At 39.4% G+C, this 15285-nt stretch overlaps 1 protein-coding gene across 1 annotated transcript in view; it reads right to left on the reverse strand.

Annotated features, from left to right (window-relative positions):
• The window catches only part of SNTG1 (syntrophin gamma 1), a 242913-nt gene that overhangs the window by 159760 nt on the left and 67868 nt on the right, over positions 1-15285 (reverse strand). The window contains exons 7-8 of the mRNA XM_077808685.1: positions 8692-8794; positions 7171-7253 (exon numbers count right to left, since the gene is read on the reverse strand). Coding sequence (XP_077664811.1) covers positions 7171-7253; positions 8692-8794 — 186 coding nt within the window. The remainder of the gene's footprint in view (positions 1-7170; positions 7254-8691; positions 8795-15285) is intronic.

A 15285-nucleotide genomic window follows, 5' to 3' on the forward strand; every position in this document is an offset into this window, starting at 1 on the left:
TGTGAATCATCCCACCAGGTTTCAGTAATACCAATTAGAGAGGATTTCTAATTCTAATTCCTCATTTGTTACCCAGGATCTTAGCACTGGTGTGAAGCCAATTAAAGAATTTCTTCTCTTCATATCCTTTGGTTCTGTAATAAATTTTGTTCTCAACATAGATTTCCACCACAACTTCAAGAACCATCACCTGTTCATTAAACTCTCTCTGAAACACTTCCACACTAGCATCAACTTCCTGGACACCGCTATCAGCTGCAACAATGGAACCCTACAGACAACTATATACAAGAACCTCTGGATCACCACACCTTCCTTCAGAGATTCAGCAACCACCCCAAATACCACCCCAAATACACCAAGAAATGTGTTATCTATAGCCAGGCACTCAGACACCACAGAATATGCTTTGAGGAAAAAGTCCAGGATATGCACATTAACACTCAAAATTGCCTTCACCAAACAAGGACACTCCACCAAAGAAGTAGATTACATCCTTGAACAGGCCACCCAACTACCCCGAGAGAACCTGCTTTAGTACAGAAATAAAATTCTCTGACCCCACACCCCTACTTGTCACTATCACCCCAAACTGGAACCTATACAGGGTATCATCAAACAACTATAACCCATACTCAATGTGTACCCTAGCCTGAAAGAAATCTTTCTTGAACCCCCTCTTCTGGCCTTCAAAACTACTCCCCAATCTCCAAGCTCATCATCACAAGCAAACTCCTCACAGACCAGGACACACCAACTTAAAGCAGCATCAAACCCCACCAGAACAGATGAAAAATCAGCAGACATATCTTCACTGCTACAATGATCAATACCACCACAACACACTTTGTAAGATACATGGGTCCTACACATGCCTATTACAATATCTAGTGTATCTCATCCAGTGTGCCCAATGCTCCAATAACCCCGGGGTTATTTGCAGAAAATAATGTATAAGCGCGGGCCTAGGGACGTACTGGCTGCCGCTTCTAGCAGCTCCCATTGTCCTGGAGCAGCAAACCGCGGCCACTGGGAGCCGCGATAAGCTGAACCTGCAGACGCGGCAGGTAAACAAACCGGCACAACTCGCCAGGGGCTTTTCCTGCACAAGCAACGGAACAAGTTTGGGAACCACTGGTGTAGAGCAATCTCTTTATTATGAAAGTGAAACTAAATGTAGATTTTTTTTTTTGGTTACATAATTGTACTCAAAAATAAAACAGTGTAAAACTTTAGATCCTACATGTCCACTCAGTCCTACTTCTTGTTCAGCCAATTACTAAGACAAACAAGTTTGTTTACATTTACGGGAGATAATGTTGTCCACTTCTTATTTACAATGTCATCTGAAAGTGAGAACATGCATTTGACTGGCACTTTTGTAGCCAGCGTTACAAGGTATTTACATGCCAGATATGCTAAGCATTTGTAAGCTCCTTCATGCTTTGGCCACCATTGCAGAGGATTTGCTTCCATGCCAATGACGCTGTCATAAATATAAAGGGAAGGGTAAACACCTTTAAATCCTTCCTGGCCAGAGGAAAAACCCTTTCACCTGTAAAGGGTTAAGAAGCTAGGATAACCTCGCTGGCACCTGACCAAAATGACCAATGAGGATACAAGATACTTTCAAAGCTGGGGGGGGGGGAGAAACAAAGGGTTCTCTCTGTCTGTGTGATGCTTTTGCCAGGAACAGAAAAGGAATGGAGTCTTAGAATTTAGTAAGTAATCTAGCTAGATATGCGTTAGATTCTGTTTTGTTTAAATGGCTGATAAAATATGCTGTGCTGGATGGAATGTGTATTCCTGTTTTTGTGTCTTTTTGTAACTTAAGATCTTGCCTAGAGGGATTCTCTATGTTTGGAATCTGATTACCCTGTAAGGTATTTACCATCCTGATTTTACAGAGGTGATTCTTTTATTTTTTTCTTCAATTAAAATTCTTCTTTTAAGAACCTGATTGCTTTTTCATTGTTCTTAAGATTCAAGGGTTTGGGTCTGTGTTCACCTATGCAAATTGGTGAGGATTTTTATCAAGCATTCCCCAGGAAAGAGGGTGTAGGGTTTGGGGAGGATTTTTGGGGGAAAGATGTTTCCAAGGGGGCTCTTTGCCTGTTATATATTTGTTAGACGCTTGGTGTTGGTAGCAATAAAGTCCAAGGGCAAAAGGTAAAATAGTTTGTACCTTGGGGAAGTTGTAACCTAAGCTGGTAAAAATAAGCTTAGGGGGTTTTCATGCAGGTCCCCACATCTGTATCCTAGAGTTCAGAGTGGGGAAGGAACCTTGACAGACGCTCATTAAAAAAATAACATGTTAATTAAATTTGTGACTGAACTCCTTAGGGGAGAATTGTATGTCTCCTTCTTTGTGTTTTACTCACATTCTGCCATATATTTCATTTTATAGCAGTCTCAGAGGATGACCCAGCACATGTTGTTCATTTTAAGAACACTTTCACTGAAGATGTGGCAAAACGCGAAGAAGGTACCTGTATGAGATTTATAAAGATAGCTAAGGCACTCAACCCAAGGTTTAAGAATCTGAAGTGCCTTCCAAAATTTGAGAGGGACGAGGTGTGGAACATGCTTTCAGAAGTCTTAAAAGAACAACACTCCGATGCAGAAACTACAGATCCCAAACTACCAAAAAAGAAAATCAACCTTCTGCTGGTGGCATCTGAGTCAGATGACGAAAATGAACATACTTCGGTCCGCACTGCTTTGGATTGTTATCAAGCAGAACCTGTCATCAGCATGGACGCATGTCCTCTGGAACGGTGATCAAAGTGGGAAGGGACATATAAATCGTTAACGCAACCGGCATATAAATATCTTGTGACACCTGCTACGACAGTGCCATGCGAATGCCTGTCCTCACTTTCAGGTGACATTGTGAACAAGAAGCGTGCACCATCTCTCACAAATGTAAACAAACTTATTTGTCTGAGCGATTGGCTGAACAAGATGTAGGACTGAGTGGATTTGTAGGCTCTATAATTTTACATTGTTTTATTTTGAGTGCAGTTATATTTTGTACATAATTCTACAATTGTAAGTTCAACTTTCATGATAAAGAGATTGCACTACAGTACTTGCATTAGGTGAATTGAAATACTATTTCTTTTGTTTATCATTTTTGCAGTGCAAATATATCTTAGAAAAAATAAATATAAAGTGAATTTACTGTACACTTTGAATTTTGTGTTGTAATTAAAATCAACATATTTGAAAATGTAGAAAAAATCCAAAATATTTAAATAAATTGTATTCTAATATTGTTTAGCAGCACGATTAATTGCAATTAATTTTTTAATTGCATGATTAATTGCAATTAATTTTTTGTTAATCACTTGACAGCCCTACTCTATATAGATACTTTTGTATGATGGTGAGGATGAAAATGGTACCTCTTAGCTAGGCTAGCCCAGACCTTCATACAACCCGCACTATAGTTACCTTATTTTTGTCCGTTGTATAAGAAAAGGAGCCAAGGAGACATGCAGGGGAAATCATATGTACTAATGCACGTTCAGTTTTCACCCATGGGAGAAAAAGGGTGCTAGCATGTATAACTTATGTATCTCTTTGTATTTGTCTTTTTTTTTCATTTAAATACATCAATTAAAAAAATTAAGCACAAAAAAAGAAAATCTCTATCCCAGTTTCACAGGTGGAAGTGAGTGGGATAAAGATGTAATATCTGAGGTGTTATTTGAACCACTGGGTTTTTGACTTTCATCCTTCATTAGTTGTGATGTACCATCAAATGACATTCCATTCAACACGTGTGAAGTAAGCTCATTTAAACCATATTTTAAAAAACAAACATATTATATAACATTTTATTATTTTACTCTCCAAAATAATTTCACAGTTGGATGAAGCACAAATATTCTATGAAAACCTGTGGCTGAAATTAGACTGCAGCTATTTGGTACCCATACAACAAGAGTTTCATCCTAGACATGATTAGGTTTAATTATTTATTGGTAATAATGTTTGTTGAAAATGTAACCCTTCCCCTATTCATTTGTTATTCATAAAAATTATCAAATTTAAAAATGGGCAAACTTGGTCAAAAATGTTCACCTTTGTGTTGTGCAGTAATGGTTCAGTCAGAATATTCATGATTTGTGGTTTGTCACAGGGAATTGTTTCTGCTCCCTGATTACATAGCTGTAAGATTTTACATGGGAGAATAACAGATAATGAATGGTGAATAGCAAACACCTCCTAGTATGCATTTTTGAATGAAAATAAATCCCCAAAATTTCACAGGTATTTTCTCAAATTACTAAACATTTTTATGAACCGGAAGTTATCCAAAAACTTACAAATCACATATAATGGAATCCACTCAAATAGCAGTAGAGTAAAGTCACTGACATTTACTTATGAATGTATTTTTTAATATTCCTTGACAAGCAAAGACCTGATCCTGAAGTCTGATCCATGGAGGCAGCCTTTTTTGTCAGTGCAGAGACCCAGTGAAGTTAGAGTCCAGCTGATTGTGGCTTGAGGATGGAGTATACATAAGCACTTATCTTTCCAATTCAAACTCTGATATTTTATTGCATATGTAGAGGTTTATAACATTACTGGTAATATGCTGTAGGAGTTATAATGGATAATTCCAGGTGAAAGGTCTTGCTTATCATAAAAAGCCCACCTATGAGTTGTTTGATACAACAAAAAGAGTATGACATGTCAAATATCATCTTCCGGGACTCTATAAAGTGACCACCACTTTGTTTTTCCTGCATTTTAAAAATATAATCTTATATTCATGAGTTAAAGTCTTTTCCTACATTGTGAAGAGAGTGTACCATACTCTCCAGAGGTATCTCTGAATATTAATCTGAATATTTATCTGTAGAGTTTCACCTTAAAGTGACAGTTTGCCATTATACTATCACTTTTTATTAGAATTTGTTATGCTACTTAATGAAATTTAAACTACATCCCTTTTAAGAAACATGCAAAAAGGTACACTTAAATATTCCACTTTATGAAAGAAAATCTTCTTTTGATTGTACCAGAAAATGAGTTTTTAGAAGTGACAACGAAAGCATGGTTTGAGTTCAGCTGAAGGTTTGGGAGATGGTCCAGAAGAGTTCTTATTTTATTTGAAGAAGGCTGCCTAGCTCTAATTACTAAGGTCACCAAATATAAGCTCAGTTGACTTGGCTACACACGGCAAGCCAGGGTGTGAATGTACAGTGTTGTAGCCTGTTGCTCACTGACAAGCCATGTGGACCTTGGTACTGTACACCAATCATTCTCTAGCATGCCTTGATGTACTTCAGTTTGAAATAGCAGTATGTCAGACTACACTATAGAACTTTTAGTGTGCAGTAGCAGGGTCCACACAGCATGTGCGGCAGGCTAGAGTGCTGTACATTCACACCTTGGCTTGCTGTGCACTAACTGTGTAGCCAAGTCAACTGAGCTTATATTTGGTGACCTTAGTAATTAGAGCTAGGCAGCCTTCTTCAAATAAAATAAGAACTCTTCTGGACCATCTCCCAAACCATCAGCTGAACTCAAACCATGCTTTCGTTGTCACTTCTAAAAACTCATTTTCTGGTACAATCAAAAGAAGATTTTCTTTCATAAAGTGGAATATTTAAGTGTACCTTTTTGCGTGTTTCTTAAAAGGGGTATAGTTTAAATTCATTAAGTAGCATAACAAATTCTATTCTCAATCTCTGCATAGAATTTTTAAGGTACATAGGGTCAGACACTCAGCTGGTATAAATTGTCATAGCTTCATTGACCTCCAATTGAGAATTTGCCTCATTATCTCTACCATTCCTGTCCATGTCCCATTTTCTGCACTGGTGAGTCACAAAGAGGTTTCTGTAGAAGGGAGAAGATTTTACTTAACTGCCTTCTGTAATCAGTGGTTTCTCCTTGGCTAAGCAGCTCTCTGCCACATCACTTAGCTCAGTGTAGGGGGACAAGAGACAGATATCTATGTTTCATGCTTAGCAAGAGAGATGAGATGGGGAAATTTTGTTTTAGGAGACATTTCTTTTCTCAGGAATAAAGTAATTGGTTTGCATTCTTGGCGTGTGTGTGGGGGGGGGGGGGGCAGAATTCAGTAGTATTTTAAATTATTTTCAAGGTATAGGCTCTATTTTTGTGTGTTAAAATATAAATACAAAGTAAATACTGAAAATGTTTTGTTTTGTATACGCTATGTATGTTTTGTGGGATTATTTTTAGAACTTGTAAACTGTTTTCCCATGCCATGGAAATTTTCAAAAATGATTGTGGGGAACTGGGAGGGTAATCTGGAAAAAAATTGGATTGTGTCAATGACACATTTCAATAATTTCAAAAAGTTGAATTTCAATTTTTATATTTTGCCTATACATTTTGAAATGAAAAGTAATTTTGACCCCCAATCAGAATGTTTGTGTTTCAACAATGTCAAAATGGGATGTTTTGACAGTTTCAAACTTTTTTCATTTTTTTTTTCAAAACCAAAAAAATTGTCACAACGAACCTTTTCCTTCAAAAAGGTTCAATATTGACAAATCAGCATTTTCTGGTGAAAACCATTTAACTGACAAATTCCCAACCAGCTGTAACTATTTTATAGTTCAGCAACATCCGGAGTGACTTTGAAAGTTTTCTTACCCTTACTTTTTAAGAAGCATTTGAAATGCAAGGGGCACAAATTAATTGATTATACAAATATTCAATAAGAATGCTCTCTAATTTCAAAATATCTGTTTTCTCACTAGTAGCTAATTAAGGCAGCAGTGGAAGAGCTGCCAGATCCACTTCTCTAAATATATAACACTGACGTTCCTTTATATTCTGTGTGTGTCTCATGGTAATTATACCATGCTGCATGTTGTTTCTTTGGCAGTTACTCTTCAAAAAAGGCCAAAAAAAAAAAAAAAAGAAAAGAAAAGAAAAATAGTCCCTAGCTCACCGGTTTATACATTTAGACAAGTTTAATTGAAAATCAATATAGGATGCCTCAGAACAGGATGAGTCAAAAATGTTATAGGTATATCCAAGACTAAAGGGAAACTCTTATTCACCAACTAAATCCAGTGTTATTTAGGTGACCCCCATCTTTTCCCATGCCTTTTCTGGGATATTATCCATCACCTCATTAATGAGTTAGCACTGAAAGGTAAAACAATCTCTTACCGTATTGTTGGGATGGTAGTTGAGATGCAAACCGCTGTCACAGAGGGGAGATGATGTGCCACTGCTTTGGTCACTAGGGACACCTAATAAAAATAGTCATGCATATAACATTGTCCTATATTACAGGATGTTAGAATTTGTATTCAGACAGTTACATTTTTGTCCTAAGCACTGTCATGGGTACAACTAAGCTATTCACAGACAACAGTTTGTTTGTTTCTCTTCTTACTTGTGAAATATCCACAGACTGATTTTTATGTGTTTGTTATTCAAAATTAGCCAATGAATACTGACACAAATAGTCAGCCTATGGATTTTTCACAAAGTATTACTATGAGCATTAGCTTCTAATCATTCACACTCTGATTAGTACAGAGAGAGACTCTCACTGGATAGCCCAGTGGTACGGAAGTGGATTAGGATCTGAGGGTTCAAGTCCCCACTCTGCTTCACTGTACATTCCAGACAGCGCCTATAAGCAGGCAAGAGAGTTCTTCCTGGACCTGAGAAACCTTCTTGCAAAACAATCACTGAAAAGGAAATGTATCACAGAACATTTTGGTTTTGACAAGACAACTGTTTTTCAATGGAAAAGTTTCGAAAATATTTTGATTAGTTCTGCTTGCAAACAAAAACATTGCCTGTACGAAGTTTGTGAGAAATAAGGAATTGATCATGAATTTATGCAAATAAATTAAAATATTTTAGAACAGATTTCATACACCCACACATAATATATATATAGACACACACACACACACACACACACACACACACTAAATAGGTTTTAGACCTAAAAACTATTTTTTGTTCTCATAATTAAAAACTAAACGTTATCTTCACACTTTCAGAAAAAAGGAAGTTGAAAGAAAGCAGAGGTGAATAAAGACATACTCACACATATAGACAGGCACAGATATACTGTAGCTATCTACAAAGGTGTACCAACAATTATAATGTATTATAATTAGAAGCAGGCAGCTGCTTCCATACACATCTTTCAGATGCCCATTGGGGCTAGTCAACTAAACTTCTGTTGCACTAAAACAAAATACTATTCAGCTCAGAGTTGAAGGTATATCACCACTAAAGCCCCTGAATGAAATTTAAATTGAGAAGATAAGACCTTAAAATATAAATGTGCAATCTCAGTTTTACATTTAGAATATATAAACCGTTCCAATTTCAACGCCATTGTATGTTTGAAAGAAGGATCTTTAAATACTTTGGGCCCAAACCTTAGCTCGTGTAAACTGGTGTAGCCCTACTGATTTCAGTAATGCTATGCTGATTCACACCAGTTGAGAGTATTGCCTCCTGTTTCTCAAGCAAAGATAGCATTAGCTTGCAATGAATGTCAACACAGCACCTGGTGATATTAAAAGTTCATATTCAGGCCACAAAAGTGGCTGCAACAGCTCCTGCCAATTACTGACCGTGCACAGGAAATTTGGAAACTAACGGTAGAGGTTCACGTGAACAATGAATAGAATTTTCTTGTGGCTAATCACAAATGCTTACAGGCACAATCTTCATTCAGGGGCAATTTGAGAAAAGCAGGCGCCCTTTTCAGAAAGGACACTGTTAGGGTCACTTCTTCTCCAGCATTCCGAAGAACCTGAACCTGAAGATTCAATAGAGAAGGCATCAATACATTTTTTTTAAAAAGACAGTAACAGTGGTAAACAAAACCCAAGTTATCTCTCACAGCTCATATTTGCTCTCTGACTTACTACAAGATACATAAAAAAAGAAACAAAATCATGAAGCCTACCACAGTCTATTCTCCAGTGTCCTTAAACAACTTTGTTTTTATCAAGTGTTATTTTGTAAACCTTTCCCATCAATGCACAGAGATTTTATATTTGTAGCTTCCATGAGCTCCTCATAAATCTACAGGAATTGTGTGTAAATCCCATCCTGGGGCACTGGGTATACAGAAGCAATGATGATAGGATCACAACACATTAGATGCAGTATCTAAAACTGACTTTGCAATTGTGCTGTGCTGTCATTGTTCCCCCATATCTCTTGGCACAGTTTAGACTGTGGCTGCTCTAAACTAAGCCTTTTTGGCTATGACCCTCAAGAGGCCTTTCTGCTAGCTAGGGATTCCCAGAAAGCAGTGTCTTGATCCTGGCACACTCTCTGTGCGGGGTGGTGTAGCCCGCGCCTCTTCCCGCAGCCTCCATTGGCCTGGAACGGTGAAGTGCGGCCAGTGGGAGCTGCGATCGGCCGAACCTGCGGATGCTGCAGGTAAACAAATCGTCCCAGCCCACCAACGGATTTCCCTGATGGGCCGCATGCCAAAGTTTGCCGATCCCTGGTCTAGGCATTTACCAATAGGAGCTGAATACCTCACAACAGCTAGTCTATGAGGGACGTGAACACATTATATAAGGGGAAAATGCATATTATTTTTCCCTCTTTCAACTCCCTAAATGTCTATTCCTAGCTCCGTGAAGTTCTGGGATAAGTATGATGTCATACTGTTGTGCATGCTGGGCCATCTCATCGGAGCAGGAAGGGATGACCATAACAGGGTTCAAAAAAGAACTAGATACATTCATGGAAGATAGGTCCATCAATGGTTGTTAGTCAGGATGGGCAGGGGTGGAGTCTCTAGCCTCTGTTTGCCAGAAGCTGGGAATGGGTGACAGGGGATGGATCACTTGATGATTTCCTGTTCTGTTCATTCCCTCTGAAGCATCTGGCATTGATCACTGATGGAGGACAGGACACTGGGCTGGATGGGCCATTGGTCTGACTCAGTATGGCCGTTATGTTCTTATGATGAGCTTGAACCTTTAACATTTCTATTTATGTAAGTATGTATTTGGGAAAAGGAGTGTTTGTACAGATGAAAAAATAAGTTACTGGATTAGGCCCAGGATATTTTTTATTCATATATATGAACACAGTGAAGGAGAATCCAGCTGTCAGTGATAAAGTCATTGATAAGCATTTTATCTTTTCTGCCATCCAACCATCATAATGAAGAAAATGGGGACTTACCACACGTATCAAGTTTCTTTCAGTGGATTTGTCAGTTATATCTATTGCAGTGATAAGTTAGGAAGTGTTTCAAGTTTGCTTTGAAATGTAAGATAAGAGGATATCTTTTGCACAGTAAGAGAATATTAACTGATTTCTCAGGCCATCTTAGAGCACTTTGGTATTATCACAGTAACAAATTCTGCTGAACCATTGCCAGTACCTACAGTGCATTAATTGTAGCATAGTAATGAGTGGGGAGCACAGAACTAGGAGTTGTATGCTGCTTTGTGCAATAAGGTACAGCTCAACTGGGAACCGGCAGTGACTTACAAGGGGTGAGTTTGGCCCTCAGAGTTGGGATTTCAGGGTTCTCTTACTGGCTTTGCAATAACTACAACCAGGAACAAATACTTTAACCTCTTTGTGCCTTTCCACACATGTAAAATGGGGATGATAACTACTCACCTCAGAAGAGTAATGTAAAATATTTATTAGTATTTGAAAAGTTATTTGAAATCCGTGGGTGAAATGTGCAATACATGTGAAAATAATTTAAATTAAGTGCTATAAAACATTGTTTCAGTATGGAATGCATTTCTAATAAATAGAGAGAGTTGTGATTGCCTAAAAGCATGAAAATGAAAGGCTGAATATAGCAATATTAAGTTAACATGAATAAAAATGGCATTAATGAACATTTTGCTTCATATAGGAAGAAAAAGTGGGGAAAGGGAGACCAATGGATTCTCTAGGTTTTTACGTACTATAAATTATATTTCTTGGTCTTCAAATATTGTTTAGTAAATATTTACTAGACTACTACCTGCTGGCCATTAGTTTCTTTCTCTTCCAATGGTAATTGCTTTACTTTTCAAAATAAAATCATAAAGGGAAAACAAAACTAGTTTTTAAAACTGATTGTGTAGAAGAAAATAGCTTACAGTGCAGCTGACTTGATTTTGCTATTGCTTAAAAACAATAGGTGGACCTCATCATCCATGGGATATGGCATCTACAGGGCTTTACACCAGGCCATACAACTGGTTTGTTATGTGACGCTGGGCAAGTCACTTAACCTATCTGGTCACTTGTAAAATGTGTATATTACTACTTACTTAGTTCTGAGAGCTCTATTGCTTAATAATATTCTCTCTATGTATTGGAGAGACAAGGTGGGTGAGGTAATACCGTGTATTGGACCAATTTCTGTTGGTGAGAGAGAGGAGCTTTCAAGCTAACATAGAGCTCTTCTTTCGGTGACCTTCACCTTCCCCTTTGTGTTAGTTCGAAAGCTTGTCTCTCTCACCAACAGAAGCTGGTCCAATGCAAGATATCTCTCTAATATCCTGGGACCAACATGGCTACAACAACACTGCATCTCTCTATATAGATCTTTTAAAATGTAGGACTAAACCATAACTCTAAATGGAAGTTTAAAACACTTAAAAGGGTGAGTAGAGGTATGTGGTTAAATTTTCCAGTAGCCTGCTAAATTCTATACTTCTCCTCCACTCCTTTATACCAACAGTCCATTGATCTTTCTTAGTAAAACTACTCCAACAGTTGACAGAATACATTAATGAAATGCTCATTTTCTGTGTCTTGTTAAAGCACAACCAGCAGTTTAATTGATGAAGGGCTATCTAGTCCATAACGAATTACCTTAATTTAAAACAGAAAGTGGCTATTTTAAGAAACACCACTCCATAATAACTGAACAGGTGAACTACTAAAGACGCCAAGTTCTGCAGATAATCTGAATTATAAGTATTTCATATAATTCCTTGAGCCAAATTCAGATCACCTTAATTCTCATTTGGAAAAGAGGTTTCCAAGTGGGGTGCACTAGTTGCATGCTACCACACTGTTTCTCATTCCACCTGTGCAGTAACCAGAGATGTGGTTCTAGGGAAAAGCCTATTGTCCTGTGTATGATCAGGCCACAGTAGTAAATACACTCTTTGATTTGGTCATGCTAACACCAATTCAGATTACTTAGAATAACTTGTACGGCATAGTGGGCTCTGCATGGGGGTTTAATCAGGTTAAAGTACAGATCACACAAGAAATGCACTATTTTTGTTAGTGTTAGTCACAGTTCATCTACCATAACACAGAGTATGCCCTGAATTTGGCCCATTCTCTATAACATAAAACATAAGACTAAGGCAGCAAGGTTTGGGGTCTTGTTTATTTTTAAAGCCACACAAAACCTGTTCAACAAATAAATTATTTCTTTCAACAGAGTCACCTAGAAAATGTAGTTAACCCAGTTTAAGGTTCTATATTTTTATCAGTGCACAATGTGGTTATGCATCCTTAACCAAACTAAAAATGCTGTCAGTTTGCAGCAGACAAAAAGCCAAACTGATGCACCAGCATATGCTTGATGCAGGAATGGGAGAGTTGCACTGTAAAGGAGCTGGTTACAGCTCCCCAATTCTCTGTCTCATTCATCTTCAGCCATGGCTGTTCTAACCTAGGCTCAGTTGTGCCCAAGCAACCATCTGCTGGCTCAGAATTCATTGGTGCTCCAGTCAATTCTATTCAGTCCATGATTCTGTGGCTAGCAAAGTAAGTAATTTAAGTTCCTTCTCCTTTTAACATCAAATGAGTTAAAATATGGCAAATATTAAGTATTATTATTTCCACAAATTTTTTCAAAAGACCCAATACTAAAGTGGGTAGCAAGATGACAACCTGTTTCCAGAAAATGAAACAGCAGATTTGGATAACTTGGGTGTCTCCTCAAAACATTTGGATCATGTAGCTAAGTATCTAAAGTATTGGGCATTTACCAGAAATTAACCTGAACCCTTGGTGGGTCATCCATCTGTAGTATATTCTATGGAGAGACAAAAAGGTTCTTATAAGAACCAGTTCAAATGTTAGTCTGAATGTTAACCAGCCCATCCCTCGGCCTGCGCCGCTTCCTGCGGCCCCATTGGCCTGGAGCGGTGAACAGCGGCTAGTGGGAGCCGCGATCGGCCGAACCTGCAGACGCGGCACGTAAACAAACTGGCCCAGTTGGCCGGGGCTTTCCCTGAACAATCGGTGGCCCTAGTTTGAGAACCACTGGCCAAACAAGATATGCATCTCTCTCTCTCCCTGTCTGTCTCTGGCATCGCACCCAAGACAACAAAGGAAAACAGCCATTGGACTCCGGCGTGGAGGGTTCTGACCTGAAGAGTTTGGACAGTGACCTTTCTGGAAGTATGTGGTGAGAAATTTCACTTGACTCTAATATAGTTTGTTAAATTATACAATAGTAAGCATTTTATATTCATTTTTCTCATAATCATTTCTGAATTTTATGCCTAATTACTTGTACTCACTTAAATCTATTTCTTTGTAGTTAATAAACTTGTTTCAATGTTTCCTCTAATCCAATGTGTTTAAGTTAAGTGTCTGGGTAACTCCATTTAAGGTAATAAACTGGCATATTATTCCCTTAAAGGAATGAAAGACTTAATATATTTGTCCTGTCCAGGAGAGGGCTGTGCAGTACAGAACATACATTTCTGGGGGAAAATCTGGGAATGGGGTGTGTGTTGGCATCACTCTGCGATATAACCGAGGCTGGTGATAGCCAGAGTGTAACCCAAATGTGGCTGGCGGGCTGCAGTTACACACAGACACTCAGGGTGTGGTTTGCATGCTGGAAGGTTGTTTGTGAGCGCCCCACATGGGAGCCACTTCAGCCAGGTAATGTAAGGAATTGTGCCCCAGTATGCCACAATGCCTCACGCAGCTTATACAACAGCCTGTATGATGAACAGACCCACCTCAGTAAACCCACCAGAACCAGAATCAAAAAGTAGTAGATACACAAACTCAAAAACCCTCAGTTGGTGTAAGGTAAATAACTTCCCTAGAACTGTGGAGGACCTATATGGACCCGTTGGGGTAAGGTTAGAGGGTTATTCCAAGTCCCTAGAGATTGCCTCGCCCAGCTTCAATAGGGAAACATATTGGAGATAACAACAATTGGCACGGTCCTAGTTAAACAGGGGAGGAGCACACACTGAGGGAATGCAGGAGTGTCCCACTCCTTCAGCATCTCTAGCCAGTCACTGGCAAGCTTGGAGAGGACAGGAGATAACTGGACCCTCATCCTCACTTTTTATTAATGTAAACCTTAACCTGGGCCACTTGGGGCCTCTTTTTGCTGAGTTCCAGGGTTGTAGAGATAGTCTTTCCTCTCATACGCTGGGATGGCTCAGTCTGACCCTTCTGGATGCATTAAGAGTCATTGCCTCTGACGTATGTGAGCATTCCTTTGTGCAGCTTTGCTGGAGAACATGGGTCTTGGATCACTGCTCCATGGGTGTGAGAGTCTCAATTTCCATGATTTGAAGCAGATGAGGCCCACCTCATCAATGCTCCACTGTGGATGAAGAGTTGTAGGAGGAGGGGAGAAAGAGGACATGCCCTTCATCCCAGATGGAAGAGCAGAGTATGATGGGGAGATCTCGATGGACAGAAACTCAGATCCCAGCTGGGACCATTCACTTTGCAGCTGCTGGTGAGTCAGAAAGGCACATCCCCTTCTCCCTTATACAAGAAGCACACAGGTAAGACTCAGAATTGGAGTCTGGGGACAGTAAGACTCCAGCCTAATTGAGTTTGAACTGGAGGATGGAGAGAGTGTCCCTGGGCCCCTAGCCCTTAGCCTGCTACTAGTCCAGTGTAGGCCCCAGGGTCCCAAGGATGGGGTTCACCTGTGGCCCACAGGAGGGAAGGGATCTGATGAATGTCTCGTTCCATTATGCCAGGGTAGCTACTCAGGTCCTTCCACCCTTGGCTGTGATGACTAACATCCCCTGCCCAACAAGGGATGTGGGGTAAATTGGCTAAACCATTGGCCCTGGTTGCCCAAAGACTAGGCAGCCTGCCAGAAAAAGTTTCCTCCCACCCCCAGTCAGATAGACAACACTATCACAGGCTTGGGGTGGAGCCCATGTCTCAGCAGGCCATGGAGAAATCAGGGCAGGAGACACACTCATCTCCAGTTACTAGCACACCCTCTGGGGCCTGATACACTGTACCTATCTCTGATGACACACAAGCAGGAGACATGGGAGCCAATGCTCCGAGATCTTTTGTGAGGACTGATCG

The sequence above is a fragment of the Eretmochelys imbricata genome, chromosome 2 (assembly GCF_965152235.1).
Source record: "Eretmochelys imbricata isolate rEreImb1 chromosome 2, rEreImb1.hap1, whole genome shotgun sequence".
NCBI classification, from domain to species: Eukaryota; Metazoa; Chordata; order Testudines; family Cheloniidae; genus Eretmochelys; species Eretmochelys imbricata.